This window comes from Babylonia areolata, chromosome 4 (assembly GCF_041734735.1).
Source record: "Babylonia areolata isolate BAREFJ2019XMU chromosome 4, ASM4173473v1, whole genome shotgun sequence".
Taxonomy (NCBI): Eukaryota; Metazoa; Mollusca; class Gastropoda; order Neogastropoda; family Buccinidae; genus Babylonia; species Babylonia areolata.
In genome coordinates, this window is record NC_134879.1 from 28,085,162 (window position 1) to 28,104,985 (window position 19,824).

At 39.2% G+C, this 19,824-nt stretch overlaps 2 protein-coding genes across 2 annotated transcripts in view; one reads left to right on the forward strand and one right to left on the reverse strand.

Annotated features, from left to right (window-relative positions):
- The window catches only part of LOC143281634 (WD repeat and HMG-box DNA-binding protein 1-like), a 31,718-nt gene extending 20,300 nt beyond the window's left edge, over window positions 1-11,418 (forward strand). The window contains exons 15-27 of the mRNA XM_076586881.1: window positions 327-492; window positions 1,097-1,211; window positions 1,957-2,065; window positions 2,465-2,526; window positions 3,548-3,662; window positions 4,277-4,408; window positions 5,867-6,078; window positions 6,458-6,576; window positions 6,761-6,834; window positions 8,406-8,558; window positions 8,825-8,955; window positions 10,145-10,280; window positions 10,796-11,418. Of these exons, the coding sequence (XP_076442996.1) occupies window positions 327-492; window positions 1,097-1,211; window positions 1,957-2,065; window positions 2,465-2,526; window positions 3,548-3,662; window positions 4,277-4,408; window positions 5,867-6,078; window positions 6,458-6,576; window positions 6,761-6,834; window positions 8,406-8,558; window positions 8,825-8,955; window positions 10,145-10,280; window positions 10,796-10,996 (1,725 nt within the window). The 3' untranslated portion in view covers window positions 10,997-11,418. The remainder of the gene's footprint in view (window positions 1-326; window positions 493-1,096; window positions 1,212-1,956; window positions 2,066-2,464; window positions 2,527-3,547; window positions 3,663-4,276; window positions 4,409-5,866; window positions 6,079-6,457; window positions 6,577-6,760; window positions 6,835-8,405; window positions 8,559-8,824; window positions 8,956-10,144; window positions 10,281-10,795) is intronic.
- Window positions 11,419-11,607: 189 nt separating this feature from the next.
- Window positions 11,608-18,349, reverse strand: LOC143281430 (dynein regulatory complex protein 8-like). The gene is made up of 4 exons (XM_076586639.1): window positions 18,236-18,349; window positions 16,780-16,864; window positions 12,882-12,991; window positions 11,608-11,723 (listed from the first exon to the last, which is right to left on the reverse strand). Exons 1-4 carry the CDS (start codon window positions 18,270-18,272, stop codon window positions 11,608-11,610), a joined length of 348 nt encoding a protein of 115 aa, XP_076442754.1. The 5' UTR covers window positions 18,273-18,349.
- Between the last annotated feature and the right edge of the window lie 1,475 nt (window positions 18,350-19,824).

Below are 19,824 nucleotides of genomic sequence, written 5' to 3' on the forward strand. Positions count from 1 at the left end.
AACTTCATTTATGTTCAGCAAATACATGAACATCAGATGGAACATCCTAAGCCACCTCCAAATAGAAGAGCATGACAATGGCTTCAGAGACAATTCCGATATGCCAGTAGGCAGTGAAAGAGTTTCAGTTGTTCCTCCAGCGGTATTCCTGCCCTTTTTTTTTTTCTCGCCCCAGTCTTTCCCAGCTAATGACATAATGTCCACCTGTATATATATATATTTTTTTTAATGCTCAGCAGTTCAGTTGCAGTGTGAATGAGTGCCATGTGTACATGTTGTTGTGTATGCTGGAACCCCTGATCCTAACGAAGTGACTGTGACAACAGGCTGTAGCAGCAGGAGAGGGCTGGGTGGCAGCAGTAACATCGTGTCGTAACGTGCGACTGTTCACCGTGGGCGGCGTTCAGCTGTCCACCTTCACCTTGCCTGGACCTGTGGTGTGTCTCACAGGGCACCGCCAGCGGCTCATGGCCATCTACCATGCTGGCATGGGTAAGCAGATCTGTCAACCATGAACATTTATGGCAAGCAAACAGTTTTCTTTCATTGCAGGACTCAGGTGTTTGAAAGAAAAAGGACGATGATATGATGTAAACTCAGAAAGTTTATAGGGGAGGGGGCCTCCATAGTTGATGGTTAAAAGTCTTCTGTTTATGTGTCCTTGGCTTGAAGTACTGCATCGGGTATCCCGGTGTGGTTTGTTGTTTCCAGCATCCTGGCCTTGATATATTTCAGGTCCTTTGCTTGCTGTTTCAGTTGCCCTGATTTACGCTAGTTTGAGCTACTCCTGATGCATATTGTTCCATATGTTCCTGGCACTGTTTTATGTATCCTCAAGTGCACTGTTTTAGACAGCCCTTGCTTGGTGTACTGTTACAGACATTCCTGGCTTTTGTGTTCTTTTTCAGGTTTCAGAGGTTAGTTGTAGTGGTTCAGGTGTCCTGGTATGCATGGTTTTGGGTAGCCCTTGCTTGGTGTACCGTTTCAGGCATATCTGGCTTTGTGTACTATTTCAGGTTTCTGTGGGTTGTTGTACTGGTTCAGGTGTGCTGGTGTGTACTGTTTCATGTAACCTTGGCTTGGTGTACTGTTTCAGGCATACCAGGAGACCAGAACATGGCTTGCACAACACTGACCATCAAGGGGCAGAAGCGGTCAGCAGAAGGAACTCTTCTTCCTCTCTCTCCACAATCCACCCTTAGTTGGGCTGGGTAAGCTGTGGCGCCCCTTCTTTCTCTTCTGTCATCCACTAGATGTGAGCCGAGATTTGGGGATTCATGTAGCTAAAATTGGTAATGTTTTTGTCATGGGTTTCTGCCTGCATTACTTTTTTTTTTCTTTGAGATCAGAAACGGATTAATTGTGTGAATTTTTAAAGGTGGTTTATAAAATCCCACTGGCCAAAAGATTTAGCCATGGGAATGTTCAACACTTCCTTGCTGTTTTAAACTGTTAGACCATCAGAGTATAGCTTGCAGATAATGTTTTGGTGTTTTGATCTTTGTCTAAGCAGTTAGTTACATTAACCAACCAGTGTTTTTGTGTGTAAATGTAGAATTTATTGAATAAATTTATCATTATTTTTGTGAAACCTGTTACTTTTTTTTTTTTTTTCTTCTTCTTCTTTTTTTATGCTTTTTTTAAAATACAGATTTCTTAATGAACATTTTTCTTGCAGTCCTTGGAGATTTTTTTTTTCACTGAAGTGTGTAAAACAACAGGTATGTCAATGATTCAAAATTTGTTGGTGCATTCTACGCTCCAGAAGACACCGGCCCTGCACTCTAACAGGGATTCATCCATCCCATGGACTTGGTTTATTTCCATTGTGGATGATCTTCAGTCCTTGCCAATAACTGATGTGCTAGGGATGTTCCCTTGATCCAGCACGACATGTTGGTTTGCAGTAGTGATGTCCCTTGATCCAACAAGACAAGTTGTTTTGTGGTGTGTCAGATTTTCAGCAGAGGGGACTCCCTTCACCATGGACAGTGAGGGCATCGTGAGGATGATGAACGTGGGGCTGGCTGCAACATGGACACAGGTCGCTGACACTCGTGAACAAGTCAGTTTGTTTTTTTTGTGGTTTTTTTAAATAATTTTTTTCTTCTTTTTTTTTTTTTTAATGATGGTTCGTTTCTTGGAATGGTAGAAGTACTTGAAATGATGAAAGAAAGAAAAATCCCTGAATCAGTCATTAAGCTTTCTTACAAGCAGATATTTACATGTGCACATCAGCACACTCAAAAACACACATGCATGCAAACCCTTAAAGGGATACAACTACACACATACATATGCTCAAAGTTTGATAACACTAATATGTTATACATCTTATGAAAGATTGTCCTGTGTATACATTTGAAAATTACACAAGTATTGGTTTTCATTTCAAGTGACCATCTTCCAAATCTTTTTAGCATAATGTGCTCTCTGTAAAAGAGATAATGATTTTTTTTTCCAGTTGAAAGGAAAGTCTGACCATTACTGGATTGTTGGAGTGAACGAGAATCCTCAGCAGTTGAGGTGAGAAGAGCCTACTGACAGTGTAGCATGTATACTGGTAGTGTAGCTATTCTATCATGATGGCAGATTTGCTGAATTCCTGTAAACAATCAATATCAGTTTCTTATTTTATTTAGATTTCTTTGTTTATTTTTTTCCTTTGCATTTCCCCCCATCACTTTATGAACAGGAAAAATGTATTTACAATCGAAAATGGACAGTTTTGATCTTGACCTTTGCCAATCAGAGGTGACTATAAACAGAGGTCCTGCATGTAGCATGCACTTAGGGTACATAAAAGAGCCCACTACAACATTCTGGGAACATTCTGTAGAAGAACGCATTCTGACAGAAAAACCAGTACTCTTTCAGGCAGAAAAAAAGGGGATGGCACTCTCACTGTAGCCCTCCCTTGGTAGAGCAGCCTGAATTTCACACAAAGAAATCTGTTGTGGCAAAAGAGTAATACACTACACAATACAATTTTACAAGGTCCCAAAAGCAGTTTTATTTATCAGAACTCTTAGACAGACTTCAACATTCCTTGACGTAGACAGGCAGAAGAAAGTTTTCTCAAAAGTGAGTACTTTCCAGTTTACCAAGAACACTTGATGAAAGGTCAAGGTTACAGCAAAGATAATTTCTGTCTGCCTTGGTGAACTGGACATGCGAAAAGCACACTGTGGGTTGTCAGAAACTCAGTGTTCCACAGGCATGTTAGATCTGCTCCAAATTCAGTGCTTACAGCTGGTTGTAGCCCAACAATAAAAAAAAGTATATGATTCCAGAATCTCTGGGGGATTTTTAAAATTATTCATTTATTTTCTTTGAATCTTTTATTTGTAGGCATTTTCTGCATACTAAATAGGCTGAAATCAGATTGCTGGAAAATTTGGAAAGCCTCAAACTTCTGAAAGTTTTACATGTAACCACTGAGGTAAAGCAGCAGTCACAGACTGAAACCAGAAATCCACTGTGTTGTTTCTGATTTACTGCTGAACTTCGTTTTATCTCTGTTAGTCAAAATATTGTATGTTGACAGATGTATCCCTTGCAAGGGATCTCGCTATCCTGCAACGTTACCTCGGCCGGCCGTCACTGTGTTGCCCTTCCGCCTGGCACTGTGTGAGGCAGACACTGAGAAGAGCCAGTATGAAGTGAGGTTTTGTTTTACTTTCATGACAGATCAGGGCCTGGGTGCACAAGCAACTTTTAGTAGCACTATGTTTGCTTAGCATTAAGAATTTTCCTATGCTAATTCTATAGACTAAGGAACATTCCTCACTGTAAGCAAACTTAGAACTGATATGCACTTGATTATGCAATTCAGTCCAGAAATAGACACAGGTAGCATTTTATGGTAAAGAAAAGGCTTTGTTATGATTTTTGTCAACAGTTTAATGTAAATAATTAACTCCTAAAAGGGTTTGAGAAAATTCCTGGATCGTCAGAAAATAATCAGTAATTGGGTTAATGAAGAGTTTACATTGTTGACATTAAAAGATATAGAACTATCACTGAAAATCTGTCTTTCAGACATTCATATTTTTTTGTATTGTTTTTCTTACATTTTTTTCCCAATCATTTCTGCTTAAAAGCTCTTTTGTGTGTGTATATATATATATATATATATATACACGCATGCGCTTATTGATGTTTGTGTTCTTCCCCTCATCTATATACAACATGGCTTGAACACAAATGTTATGGAAAATAGATCAGCCAAAATGTTAGCATGATATGCAACCTGTTGGTGGTTAACTGTTTGCAGGAACAATACCTTCGCAGCAAACTGTTCGCCCAGCACCTGAAACGGTTGTCTGAGGAGGGAGTGGTCATGGACGACAGCTCACTCACAGAGCTGCTGAGGCCAGCACAAGAAGCCCTCATGAAGCTGTTTGCTGTAAGGATGCTGTATGCTGCCTCTCTCTCCCTTTCATCCCACCCCTTGGGGATCCCAGGGGCAGCATCACTTAGGACTAGTATTCAAACCTGAAGATTTTGTGACAAATATTTCCCCAATTCCATTTGGTTGTCTTTATCATCTTATTTCTTCTCTCGTTACATGTCCATTGAAAGTTACAGACAAGATAACATGTAGTCTGGTTTGAATGCTGACCTTGGTGATCAAGGTGGAGTGCAGCTGTTCTGAGGGACTGATGAAAGGGAAGGCAGCCTGCAGCTGTTCTCAATAAAGAAGGAAAGATATTCTCTATAACTGAAAGGCATGATAGTCTTGGTGATAATGAGTAACATAAATCCAGTCTGGGGCAGGACGCATAAGCATTCTTAGCAGCCCTAAGTTAGCTTAGCATACAGCCAAGTGGACTTTCAGTCTTAGGGTCCCAGGTTTGATTCCTAGTCATGGAGCCTGGTGGGCTAAAGGGTGGAGATTTTTCCGATCTCCCATGTCAGCAGATATGCAGAACTACTAGTGTCGGAAACCCTCTGTACGTACACGCATGCAGAAAATCAAATACACACATTAAAGATCTTGTAATCTGTATCAGTGTTCGGTGGCCTATGGAAATGAGAACATACCTGGCATGCACCTACTTAAAAACAGAAAATGACTGCCCACATGGCAGGGGTCAAAACAGTCACACATGTAAAACCACTGCATGAAAATACAGGTGAACATGGGAGTTGCAGCCCACAAATGAAGAAGTAAGCTTACCATTAAGACTTTTCTGAAGCCTATGTTAATCCTCTCAACTAAGGGGTTTTTTGTAGGTGTTTTTTTGTTGTTGTTTGTTTGTTTGTTGTTGTTGTTTTGGGGGGGTTTTGGGCATACACAACATGTGTAACATATGAACAAGAAAAAAAAAAGATGCATATACATAGCATACATAATGAAGCTCATGTCATTAGTTCAAATATTAAAGTTTGTGATGTTGTACGACATACATCCACTGTTCTTTTGATTTTAAACAGACAAATCCTAGGGAAGACAACCACACACACAGAGGAAGGTAAAGAGAAAGGAAGGGAATTTAGATCAAGGGAGAAAAAGGCGAGAGAGAGAGGGAGGGCATATTACAAGAATAATTACATAATGTCATGTTACAAATAATAATAATATAAAAATATAATTATTACATAATGTCGTAATGTCATGTTACAAATAATAATAATTATAAAAATATATTCATAAAAGGGGGGAGAAGCGGGTGGGTTGGGAGAGCCACAGTGCATCTACATCTATAAGCACACATATGTAAACAATGATGACCAAATAACTAAGGGATATTGTTAAAGCTATGCGAACTTAGCGATGCTAATGTTAAGATTGCTTATACAACCCAGCATAGGTAATGTGCATGTGGACTTACCTGCTGTGTGCACTACGTGTGGTGTGCAGCTGTCTGCCCGGTCGGATCGAGAGTTCCGGGCCATGGAGGTGTGTGACATGATGCCCGATGAGCAGACTCTGCAGCTGTCCATCAAGTATGCCACACGGCAACGCCACCTTCAACTGGCCCAGCGCATCAGCCAACTGGCCCAGCAGAGGGCGCAGGAGGAGCCACAGGAGGAAGAGGAGGAGGAGGATTTCAGAGAATACCTGCAGGCCAGGTAAGACTGCTGACAGGTCTGGAGAGCTGTATTATATCATACAGGTTCTGTTGTCCCAAGTTATTTGATCACTGACGTTGATGAAAGTTGTCCGTGTAGCAGCAGCACTCATAATTTGCATGCGGCATGTTACCCTTTTCTCTGTTTGATCAGCTGGGGTGTTGATCAAAAGAGCCATGACTGGCATTATCTAATTTCTAGCTAGGTGTGATAACTTGATGGCTGTTTTTGTCACACTTTTTCGTTGAACATGTTACAACGGGGAAAGTGTTCCAGGACTTGTTTCATCTTTATCAAGTGCTTACACTTCTTTTTTTCATTTTTGTTGTTGTTGTTGGGTTGGGGTTTTTTTTAAAGGTAAAAACAACTTGTGTTGCAGGCACAACAACTCAGAGACAGAATGGAGCACCAAGTCCAGCCTGGGATCCAGAAGAGAGGAGGAAGAGGAAGGAGAGGAGGTGGACATGGACGAGGAGGAAGAAGACAGGAAGCCTTCAGGTGAGAGACCTGCGCAGGACTTTACTTCAGCTTCACACAGTGACATGTAGCAGATAATGACCAATTCCAGGTCAGTCAGAAAAATCAATTGATGCTGTATTTTAGAAATTATTATATCTTTAATTACTAAATGATGTCTGTTCAGTGCACAAGGTGATGTTGCCACTGTACGTTCTGTTTTCAGGCCCCATGCTGAATGTCAAGCCAAAAGAGAAGTTGTCCAAAAAGCCTTCTTTTGGCAGGGCTAATCCATTTAAGGTGAGATGCTTTTTGTTTTTGTTGTTATTTTTAAACTCGCCCTGCAAGTAAGCTAAAATGTCAAGTACTGTTAGACCTGATTTTGTTGTTATTTTTAACTCACTCCATGCCAAGAGTTTTTGCCCTTGCCAATCCCTGAAAACCCAGGGTTTGTATAGGATGGGAAAAAATTGTAAAAAAAAACCAAATAAACACCCAGACAATTGATATTTAGTATATGTATGCAAGGAATGTTGTTCCATACGTGTGCAAAAATTCAAAGTATTTACTCACCATCTTGATGTTGATCGCGGTATCCATATTTTGTGTATTTTTTAGCATTTTTGCACCCATCAGAAAGGTACACCAACATGTTCCACATCACATTCTAACACTATTTGAGGAACTGAAGACCTAGTGCATGCAATGAAGTATGAACATTTTAAATCCAAGTCCGCATATGCGGACATTGGCATCCAACGCTTTCTCCGACGATGTCCGCATATGCGGACAATGGCAGCGAGTGAGTTAAACTCACCCTGCAAGTAAGCTAAAATATCAAGTACTGTTAGACCTGTTTTCATCACCTGTTACTTTCACTGTTCTGTCTTTTCAGCCAGCTCATATTAAGGAGTAACAGTGAGCAACTGAAGGAAACTGAAATAACAGTTGAGTTTTTTGCATAAAGGAACTAAGGTATTTTTAAACTAGATAAAAGAGAAATCCAATATTTGAAGAGTGGTCAGCTTCTTTTCAAGCATTGGCAAAGGAGGCAGTTTCATGCGGATACCAGAGCTAATGACAGCTGTTTTGCCCAGGGTGAACACATCAGGTTTGATACTCCTGGTTAGCTGCTGAGAAAAACACCTACACGTCCAAAAAGAAACTCAACAAAACTGGCAGCTACCTCTTAGACATATAAGACACCACATGCATTGTCACTGAATTCAGGAAGACTGAAGAAAAGACTTGAAACAAAGTTTTTAACAGGTTAAACAAATCCACCTGATAAGTACCAGTACAATTCCCAGCAATCTTTGCATTGTGTGGTTACAAGAGAGGAAGATTAGTGCTGGCAAATCCTTTGTGATTGTAAAAAGGTGCTTTCATGTTTGAAATTCAAAGCTACAGAAATTGGAAAACAGTAAATTTAACGGTACAGAGATTGGAAAACAGTCATTTTCACATTCAGCTGTGTGCCACATCTATAGCTATAAACCATCAGTGAAAAAAGAAAACAAAATTTAAAAAGGGTTGGGGAATATTCCAATTAACTCCAGAAAATAGAGCAGTTGCATGCAGCTTCAAATATAAAAAAAGGATATTCTAATTTTTACCCTCTCTTCCAAACAACTACTTTGGACATTTGTTGTCACACACATCTGTCCCAAAGCCCAGGGGTCTATCTTTCTTAAAGCCCAGCTGGTCAATGTTCACTTTTGCTTCCATGATGTACAAGAGAATGAAGATGGTATGCACAAGAAAAGATTTTATGCTTTTTTACCTCACCAGCATATGATTTTCTTCTGCCTCTTCAGTAGCAGTTTCGCGAGAGTGCTACAGAACACATGAATGAACTGTGGCATGTGCAGATATCCACTCAGGAAAAGGAGGCCCAGGGAATGAAAGGCAGCCAGGTGTTTGATGGCATGAAGAAAACTGTCAAAGAGCGCACCCCTGTCATCACCCCTCTGCCCGTCAGCATCAAGCACAGCAAAGGAGGCCAGCGCAAAATTGTTGTCAAGGTTAGTTTCTATTCCTTTTACTAACTGATAGTGAACCATATGAATGAATGAATGTTTGTTTGGTTTGTTTTTTTAACCATGTCAAAGCCACTTGTTTCATTAGTGTTTTAAACAATTGAAGGAAAGGTGTGGAGCGATTGGTGATTCTACTGATGAGCAAGAAAATTCAAATGGAATGTCAGTTTCAAGTAATTAGGTATCTCTTCTTCATTACCATGTGTTGGACATCAAATGATTTCATAGCATTTATCCCTTGTGTGACACAGGGAAAGCAAGCTCAGCAGGGCAGGATTGCCTTCTCCAATGCCGGCAGTGGGTCAGAAACTTCTCCAGCATCTAAAACCCCGACACCAGTCACCACTAATGTGGAACAGTCTGAAAACAAGCCCAGCAAAAAGTGAGCAGCCTTTGTTTTCAGATAAAACAACGCACTGACAGTGTAATGATTCTGTATTTATGTATTCATTGGTGGTGATTTCTTCTAAACCATCTACCTGGCTTGACCCACTGAATGAAAAGTTTTTCTTTAAATTCTGGCCACATAAAATGGCTGAAAATTTTGTTTTTCAGCAACCTTCAAAGTGGTCTGTGGGTAGACTGAAATAGAATATCAAGATGCAGTCCAATATTTTAGAATGGAAGTGTGTGTCAAGATTGTTGACATAAGGTCATAAGGCAGGTAGTCTGTACCTGGACTGATTTATTTTTCTGCAAAACTACTGGACCTAATCATATGGTGAATTCATGTCAACAGAATCAGAAGCCTGACTGCTACTGATTACGTTCAGTGTTTATGAGCACAACATTTTCATTGTCATGATGCTGAAATGAAAACTGTTTGTGTATGAACAAGCTGGTCTTCATAAGAGGAGATATTCTGCAGTATGTTCTGCAAAGACATTTCTATCACATGAACTTGGAAACAGCTATATGGGTTTTACCTGTAAAGGGCAGTTTACACAAGCTTCTAGGAATTGAAACATTCGATAAGTTCATTAAAAGAAGCAAGTGTTGATACAGAATAGTGTTGTTTGGATTATGTTGAAATCCTTGTTTTGCTAACCCTTATTTTGCTTTGGGATAAGTAATGTCTTCAGCCTATATTGGTAGACAAGCAGACTGTTTAAGTCATCTTCGAGTTTTCAAACCATGATAGAAAGAAGGTTAAACTGAAATATACAACACAAAAAACCCACACACACAAAACAACTGTTATACATGAAAGATTGCGACAGCTGTGCAATTTTCATTTCACAAAAACAAAGCTGATATGTTTACTTCATCAAACTTGTTCCATACAGCTGTTTTTGGTGACCTTCTATGGTGTTTCAATAGATAGGCATCAGACCAGTTCGTTGATAGCAGATCTTACCACTGTGGTAGCTTGTCTCAACAAATTGTTTGTCCCAGTGGCCTAATGCATGCCACCGTCTCCATGCACAAAGCGTGTTTCAGGGCCCCCAGAATGTGTGGCCCAGTGTGTGCCACATCTCCATGCACAAAGTGTGTGTTTCAGAGCACCCAGAATGTGTGTCCCAGTGGCCTAATGTGTGCTACCATCTCCATGCACAAAGTGTGTGTTTCAGAGCACCCAGTGCCTTTGAGCTGTGGCTGCAGGAGAACCAGGAGGACCTCCAAGAGGAGCACCCCGACCTGTCCCAGGATGAACTCAGTCGTCTGGCTGCTGAGCAGTTCAGGGCTCTGCCCAGAGAGGAAAGACAGGTAACCATATCACTTCCTCTCTTTTTCATGTTTTTGTGTGCCAGTTTACTCATTTGCTTCTTCTCATTTTCAGCTGTCTTGTTCCATTCATGCATTTTCACATTTTAATTATAAAGATATATTGTAAATTATACATTTTTCATTTAGCTAAGAAAAACTTTCTTTGTTTTTTTGTTTTTGTTGTTGTTTTGTCAGTTTCATAAGGACACAAAAGTAAGTGCTAGGCAAGAAGTTGCAACCATCGAGTTTTGAACAAATTCACACCCCCAAAAGCGGAGTATGGCTGCCTACGTGGCAGGGTAAAAACGGTTAAAAGCCCACTTGTGTCCATACAAGCGAACGTGGGAGTTGCAGCCCATGAATGCAGAAGAACAACAACAAAAAATTCACAAAAACAACATTGCTAGCTACACAAAGTAAAGCTAACAATGCTTTCGTGTTTGTGGAATTCACCCAAGATGAATGCCTTTTCATCCTATGCTGTGATGTTGACCAAGCGCATCTTATGTGGGCAGGTATGGCTTCAGAAGGCTAAGTCACAGACACCACAACCTGATGGTGGTGAGACTGACAAGAAACGAAAGAGAGCAGAAGAGAAAGATGATGAGACTCCTTCCAAAGTGCAGAAGAGCAAACCTACTTCACCTTCAAAGAAACCACTGTCTCAGTCAACAAACTCAAAACTGGCAGGATTTGCATTCTTGTCAAAACCCTAACAGTCTGTCATGTGATCTGAAACAAATACCAAATTGATATGAGACCTCACCTCATCCAAGACTGGAGGTCTAAATTGCAAATCTATGGAAGGGGCAAGTAAAAGGAACATTTTTGGCTTTCCTTGGCTGAATTCAGGATTTTTCACTCTTAACTTGGAACCACCGCTGCATAGTGTTACTTGCTATGAATGTGTGGACTGCAGTGAAGGACCAATTACATTAAACCTTGGAAGACTGACTACATTGTGAATAATGAATATTGCTATCCAGACTGGGAAGTTTGGCATGAATAAACAAAATATTTATAGTTAATGTTGGACATTAAACTTAAACGCAACAAATAATGTATTATATGCAACATTTAAATTAAATGCAATGAATAATAAATGTACCACGTACATTGTTTCTCTGTTCTTGATAACTATGTGATTTTACACCTGACTGAATGCAGTAAAGAAATGAAGTTTGTGTGCAGTGTTTGGACAGAGACTGTTACATAGTTGGTGGGGTTTTTTGTTTTGTTTTGTTTTTCTCTGTTCCACAACACAACTCACTGGGTTAATTGCTCATTTATTTAACCAGAAATACAGTAATACATGTTAAGGCACATGTTAGTCATCCTCTGGGGAAAATTTAAAAAGGTACTTCCTGTATTGTATGTGACCTGTTCCAGCATCCACTGCAGTGTTCATCATTTCTTCAATTTCTTCTTGGTTGAACTTTTCTCCTGTCAAATTAACCCAACAGTAACACACAATGATTATACTTTCCTGTAAGATTGTACTTTGGTGCATATCTAACTGGATATGAATGGTACCCTTTGTAAATTACATTATTTTGTCTTTAAAAGAGGCATTCACATGTAACCCTGAAGATGTCCTCACAGATGAAAACAATAATCTGTAACAGAGATAAGTTACAATTTGGAAATATCTGCTTCAAATAAACAATTTTAAATGATAAACTTAATACCAAGAAATCTATAATCACTGCCACATCAAATCAGTATCTTGTCCTAAGCACCAAATGAATTTGTTTGGGGGTTTTGTTGTTGTTTTATTTTGAAACCCACTTTTAAAAGATCATGCAACTCTGAGATAAATACAGATTTTAACAAGAGGCAAGGCCTTCAAGACTCACTTGTGATACACTTTAAAAAAAATCAAAAAAATCTAATCGTTAAAATGTGTTCTGTATTTGTAAGCCCTGTACACTGAGAGTAAAACATAAGCTTTTTATGTATTGAGTATAATTTCAAAATGTAATGTTTAAGATGAGAAAGATCAGTTTAAAGCAAATTAACTCCACTAGCATTAATTACAGAGTAATTTCCCCTTTTTACTATCTGCACCAAAACGTTTGCAAAATAAATAAAACTTCCATGCTTAGCAGAAGAAATTCCTGTTTGAACAAAAAATGATAATGACTGCTCTTGTTATTGTGTCAAAATATCAGATCAAAGTGCCAAGTTTAGAGAATACAAAAAATATAAATATAACAGTAAATGCAGTTTGCATATAATTAGGCTTCATTTTTTTGTTCCCATCCCAGAGGTGCAATATTGTTTTAAACAAGATGACTGGAAAGAACTGAATTTTTCCTATTTTTATGCCTAATTTGGTGTCAGCTGACAAAAGTATTTGCAGAGAAAATGTTAAAGTTTACCATGGACATACACACACACACACACAGACAACCGAACACTGGGTTAAAACATTGACTCACTTTGTTTACACAAGTGAGTCAAAAAGGGCTTCAATATTATTGTTGCGGACAGCTGAACTCAGTAAATGTAAAAACAAAAATCTAAAAACCAAATCATTGAAAAATAACAGTAACTGTCTGAACCAAACTGAAGCCGAAAGACTGGAAGCAAGCCTCCTACCTTCCTCAGTCATGAACTTGGTCACCTCCTCCTTAAGCAAGTAACCTTTGTGGTCCTTATCCAACACCTGAAAGGCCCTCAGCAGCTCTTCATCAGAGGCACACTTGAACCTGCACACAGTCTTCTGTCATGCTGAACACATCAATAATGCAGGACTTCCCAACACTGGTTTCAATTAAAACTGATCAATCAAGGTTACCTGAAATGGCTGCATAGAGAAAAAACAAACAAACCCACCATATGTGCAGAATAAGGCCAGTGTGTTCAGTGTGAAGAATTCAGAGCAGAAGTTGGAAACAGCTTGACAATTTATACAGTTTCAAAGAAAAATGTCTTTCTAATACGTCTACAATATTGTTAAGCCAATTGTTGCAACACAATATAACACTGCTGAACCAACTGCTCAAGGTCACTGTTTCAAGACAATACTGTTTAGCCAAGTGTTTCAACATAACGCTGTTGAGCCAACTGTTCCAACACACGATAAAAACACTGTTGACTCAACTGCTCCAACACAACACTGCTGACCCATTTTTTCAATACAACATACAACATCGTTGACATAACTGGTCCACCACAACACAACATTGTTGAGCCATCTGGTCAACACAACATTTAACACTGTTGAGTCAAGTGTTCCAACATAACATTCAACACTGTTAAGCCAACTGTTCCAACAAAACACAACACGGTTGAGCCAACTGTTTTAACACAACATACAACACTTCACCCAACTGTTCCAACACGGCAAACAACACGTGAGCCAACAATCTATACCTTCCATCATTTATAATTTGGATCATCACTGGCAAGAAGAAATCCAAGCTAATATATCCAATGGCAGTGTCTGGATCCTGTACCTGTCACACAATTAATAAACATTTGAAGAAAAAAATATAAACCATAACTACTCTGTAAGCGCTCACCCCCTCCTTGTAAAAATTTCACCCTAAAATCGGAGACAGGCATTTACAGGGTTCTTTAGCATTGTGCAGGAGCCCAATCCTTCATTCAGATTCACAATTAAGTACTATGGTACTTTTACTCCATACATGAGAAGTTCATTGTCAAACTTACAATATCAGTTGGATGATCCAATGCTGACAGCTTAACCCTTTGAGCCCTGACCACCAGTTTACCGGTGGTGGGGAGGGGCGTGATAATGCCTGGCCACCAGTTGAGCGATGCGTTAACACTTGTGTCGTGTTTTGCTATTGGTTGACTTATATTGAAGAGCCAATCAGAAAAACCGTAATATTCTGATGCCAGCGAACGCAGTACCAACATTGCCGTGCCCCCTCACTGTGTTTTGTGCATGTGCTTTGGATAAAAAAGATCGATTTCTACCATGAAGCATGCAGAGTCTCAACCCGACACGCCTCCTTTGATCAACTAATTCTGCATGCTCAGGTTCATTTTCAACATCACTATCTGTAGCAAAATCATCCGATTCGAATTCCACCTCACTATCAGAGTAATCATTGTCATACTCTACTTCTGATAAATCATCAAGCATATCAATTACTTGCTGCGTTGTGTACAGTTTTCTCGCATGTTTTGTCTCCGATTTCTGCCCTGACAGGCCAGGTTGAGACTGCACGCTTCAAGTGTTTACGCACCACTCAACCGGTGGCCAGGCATTATGTCATTTTTCTCTGCCACCGGTAAAGCGGTGGTCAGGGCTCAAAGGGTTTGATACCAATTATTTGCAAATTTCATATCAGGAGCTCAGGCAGAAGGGTTAAAATTGCTCAGGGCTCAAAGGGTTAAATTCAGCTGTACAAGATTTGTTTTGTGGCATAAGCCTACTGGTGACTGGTAACGGATAACTGAATGTCCATGGACAGACCTACCATTCTCTGCACATAGTTGAAAACAAAACTATTGAAACGAGACACTGGGAGATATCCTGATCGCACTGGATTTTTTCCATAACATATCTCATACAAATGTTCTTTTTCTTTATATCAAGATAAATCTGTACTGCTTTGTAAAGCATCACAATCACAAACAGCAAACTAGGTTGTTACTTCATGATATTTTTTTTTAAGTAAAGCATGGGCATTAACAAGGTATTTTGCCCTATAAATATTTTTAATAAAAAAAATAAGGAGTGGATGTTTACAAGGTAGTTTACTGAACTGTTCTTTTTCTGTAATTTATATATTTATTCTTGTGATATTTTTGGGTTCCTTAACTTGAAAACAATATAGATATATGAATACTGTGAAAGGAATTTAATGTTTTTCCCTCACCTCAATTGTTGCATTCAGGATGTCCTTGTACTCATCCCTATCAGTACCATTCATGCATATTCTTCTCCTCCAACTATTTATTACTTTACCTCAGTTAGTATTTCTTGTACCTCGGCTTCACTTGGGAAACACCCAAGAGCACGAATGATGGTACCAAGTTCTCTGTTCGGGAAAGAAGATGAAAAACTGTCCGTATCAAATTTCATCCATGGCTACCTATAGATAAAAAGTTTCTGTATGATCTTGTAACAGGGTTAGAGTAAAAATGACCATTTTAATAAAAGTATTATATTCATAAAGCATTATAAAAATGATGGCCAATGCTTTGTGAAAGCACACTGCACGTGTGATTCATATGTAAAAACTATTTTCCACTAATTGCATTACATGACATGACAATAACTCATTTACTGGATCTGATTCAGAACTGATGCATGAGAGAAGTAAGAGAAGAGATATCAATGTCTCTTGATAAGGCCTCATATATACCATTAATTCATTTGTCCACAACCAGCCCACCTGCCATCCATTAGTTCACCTTCCATGTTCATTCATAACTACACAAGAACTGTTAATGTGTTTGACCATTTTTACCACGCCATTTAGTGTGCAGCCCTGCTAGTGCATGAACCCCCTTCATGTGTATATGCCTGCAAAAAATCAAATACGCATGTTACAGATCCCGTAATCCATGTCAGTGTTTGGTGGTTTTTGGAAACGAACATACCTGGCATGCACCCCACGCCCTGTCGCCTCGAAAATGGAGCATGGTTGCCAACATGTTAGAGGTTAAAACGGTCATACGCACAAAAGCCTGCTCATGTATATGAGTGAACGTGCGAGTCGCAGCCCAAGAATGAAGAAGGCAAGCCATTTAGGCAGATATGTTCTGTTTTCAGGGGAGTCATCATGACACTAAGATGGAAAATTCAATTCTCTTATTAGTCTTGAGCAATCAGCTATCCAGCTTGTAAAATCAATTCCAACAATCAATGTTGACAGCCGGCTCCTGTCAGCCATTCAGATGATACAAGACTTTAAGACTAATCATCTCAAACTGATTCAAGCCAGTGTTGCTTTTTCACACCAATATTATCCGTTTCAGTAATACTGATGATACATGACTGCTGCTTTAGGTTTTGTTTTTGGCAAACTGTAATGAAAGAAATCCTAAGTCTGTTGTTCTGTGAGTACAGTATGTATATCAAATGAGTTGTCACAGCTGCAAACCAGACAACAACTAATTTTAAGATCAAATACAATAAATTTGTGATGTGCTGTGAAAAGTAATATAATGTATTACAAGTACTGGAACAAAAAAACTTAAAAAGCAACCAAAACAAAAAAAAAACTACAAAAAAGCACCTACTTGCAGCTCTTGATATATACCGAAATATCAGCCACAGATCTAAATCAAAACAATGCTGACAAAACTTGAAATTTGAGATGTTGGATGGTAATAAACCTGTAGTGTTATCAAAGAGTTTTGAATAAATTAACCAGTGTATTGTCTGCTCATACCAGGAGAAAAGAGAGACAGAAATTGGTTATCTTGACAATAAGTTTATATACCTGTTACTATTTTGAATTAATGCACAAGACATGACAGTGCGTCTGAAAAAAAAAATGACTGCAATACTTACCTCATGTCCACTGTATTATTTGCCTCGTAGTCAAACAGTTGAAAAACATCTATAATTTTCTTCTTGAGTGCAAGCATCTCAGCTTCTGCACACATCAAATTATTTTCTGGCTTACATCCATGAGAAATATGAAGTAATGACGCGCGTCTTTACATGGGTGTATACTGTATATGTCACTATGTCAGTATGTGTTACTCTGTGTGTGTATGATGTATGAACAATGTCTACAGATAAAATAAACAAATACATATAAATGTGTATTTTGGAATATGGTAATATAATTTGGTATCCCAGACTAATAAGACAGTCTAAAGCAGTTGAACAGGTGCAAAAGTGAGCAACTAAAATGATACCAGAGTTAAGAGATTTGGACTACCAAAACCGTTTGAGACAACTAAACTTGCATTCACAAAAATACAGAAGATATAGAGGAGACATGATACAAGTATTCAAGATAATTAATAAAATGGTTGACACTGACCCCTGCACCTTCTTTTCTAATAACAAACTCCATGTTACCAGAAGTTCAAAGACAACTAAACTTGCATTCACAAAAATACAGAAGATATTGAGGAGACATGATACAAGTATTCAAGATAATTAATAAAATGGTTGACACTGACCCCTGCACCTTCTTTTCTAATAACAAACTCCATGTTACCAGAAGTTCAAATACTAACCTTTTCACAAACTTTTGCTGAACAAATATTCGTAAGTTTTCTTTTAGCTTTAGAGCAGTTAAAGGATGGAATGCACTGAAAAATTCAACAAAAACAGCTAAAACTATTGACCAGTTCAAGAATCCTCTAGACAATGACTCTAAATCATTAATAAAACCATTCGATTTTGATGAATGAACATTTAAAAAAAATTCATACGCATGTACGCAACCCTAAACTAAACTAGATCTATTTCTTTATTAAGAAGGGGCGTTGAAAAGCCAAAAAGGCTTTAAAAAAATGGGTTTTTTTTAAAAAGGCCCAAATTCTGTATCTGTATCTGTATCTGTGTAATGATTAAGTATTTGTAGAGTGTTTATCTGGATTACACAGTAGTATCATGTAACAGAAAATGGTCAAGATCCATGGCTTCTGTGCCCGGCTGTTCCCGTGCAACATTTCTGGTTCGGGAGTGTGTATCGGTTACAACGCGTATCCTAAATTATTGCACTTATTGGTTACATTTTCATGGTTTGTGGGACCAACAATGGAAAAAAGCAAGATAGTGGCATGTTAGTTTAGTTACTGAATCATCATCGAAATTGAATAAAATAAATAACGTACAAAAATCCACTGAAAATTGGTAACATCTTCGAATGGTAATATTGTTTCATGCATGCACAAAAAAATGCCGGTAAATTACTAATTAGGTTCCTGAATTCTGGACACTAAAATAGGATTTTACCTATTTTCACTTAAGATAATACATGCATGAGACAGGATCTCATGAGGCTAACCTTTTCTTTTCTGCGGTGAGTCTTGATCGTCCTCCATAATTAGATCTGTATCTATGTTGTCTGGCACAACTAAACTGACACGACGACTTGCATCAAATCTCGTCCCGCGAGAAATCTGAGGGAAATGACACCGGGAAGCTTCCTGGTTCAGTTGCCATTGGGATTTAGAAATAAATCTTGGCGGGGAAGATGTAGTCTGATTACATCTCTGAGACACTAATCAGCCTGGATCCAAATCAGTGACACAATCAGACAGTCCAGGACGCAGTGATACCACAGTAACCACTTGTCACCGCATTTTGATGCAGGATCAGTCCAGAGAATGGCTATTCTACGGCCGGGAAGCCAACTCTGGAAAGTCAAACAATCGCCGCCGTTGTATGCAGGAGAGATAAATAGTTCTTTGGAGGTTTCCAAAACAAAACTTTAACAAAGAAGTAATTTCTTCTTCAGCTGTTTCCGCCACCCGGCTTCCTTCACCACTATTCCCCAATCCCGTCATTTCTACCATTCCCACTTGAGCTGTTACACCCCTCTCCAGTTCAACGCTCTCTCCCGCCCCCCTTAAGACAGTACTGCCCGGTGTACCGCCCACCCCCCCTCCTGCCCAAACCGATCTATGTACATCCCACCCCCGCCGACCCATCCCTCCTCAATGAAGCCCGATCCTTTTCCCCTCCACTCAAATTCCCCGACATCGTGAAATACGAAACGACTGATCATTTTGATAATGATATTGATTTCATGTGCTCTTCAAATTGAATATTGGAACGTTGAAGGTTCTGTGAAACGATCATTTTGATAAGATCTTCACTTGATCTAATGTGCTCTCATTTCGAGTCAAATTGATACTGGAACGCGGACCCGGGGTTCTGTCATCAGCATATAAGCGGAGAGATATTCAGTGGGTTGTGCAGAGCTGTGCATACCGGCTGAGTCATTAGCGGAAAACAACAACATCAACAACAACGACTGATCATACCACAATTGACGTGTACAACCACAGGTTTCTGTGGATGGCAGAATCTTCCGTGCTGGAGGGTCTGGGTTCGAATCCCTGTATATACGTCAGTTCACCTTCATGCACTCAAGACCAAGCACGACACGTTGCGGATGGTTCAGTGCGGCTGGTCGGGGTCAGCCCGATACTCCCCCCGTGGTGTCGATACTCCTACGGCTCTTTAAACCCTATCAAAAAGATCCAAAAACAAGCAAATACACATGTATGTATACAGCTGTGACTGGTAATGCTTTCTGCTTGATCAAAGATGTCACTGTTGTGTTATGTGTTCTCTACTTGCAACGGCCGTCCGCCTTCAGAGTTCAGCAGCAGTGCGCGACGTGTGTTGGGGCCCCGCCATTGTGTGGGCTCTCTACTGCCTTGTAGTGTATTGTAGTTGTTGTGAAACTGCATGTTTTGTTGCATATCTGTTATGCATGTGTGTGTTCGTGTAAATGTGTGTCTGCATGTTTTACATTTATTTGCGAATTAATTTGCTTATTCATCATCGTTATTGTCTTTTTATTCTTTTTCATTTATTGCTATTATTATTATTATTACTATTATTATTGTCATTAATTATTATTAT

What these genes read in the sequence shown, in the direction of transcription:
- LOC143281430 (XM_076586639.1), bottom strand. Translation starts at nt 18,272, where the DNA reads ATGGAGGACGATCAAGACTCACCGCAGAAAAGAAAAG. An exon ending in AATAATACAGTGGACATGAG is followed by an intron (nt 12,992 to 16,779) that starts GTAAGTATTGCA and finishes GACTGTGTGCAG; the next exon opens with GTTCAAGTGTGCCTCTGATG. An exon ending in CAAGTTCATGACTGAGGAAG is followed by an intron (nt 11,724 to 12,881) that starts GTAGGAGGCTTG and finishes TTAATTTGACAG; the next exon opens with GAGAAAAGTTCAACCAAGAA.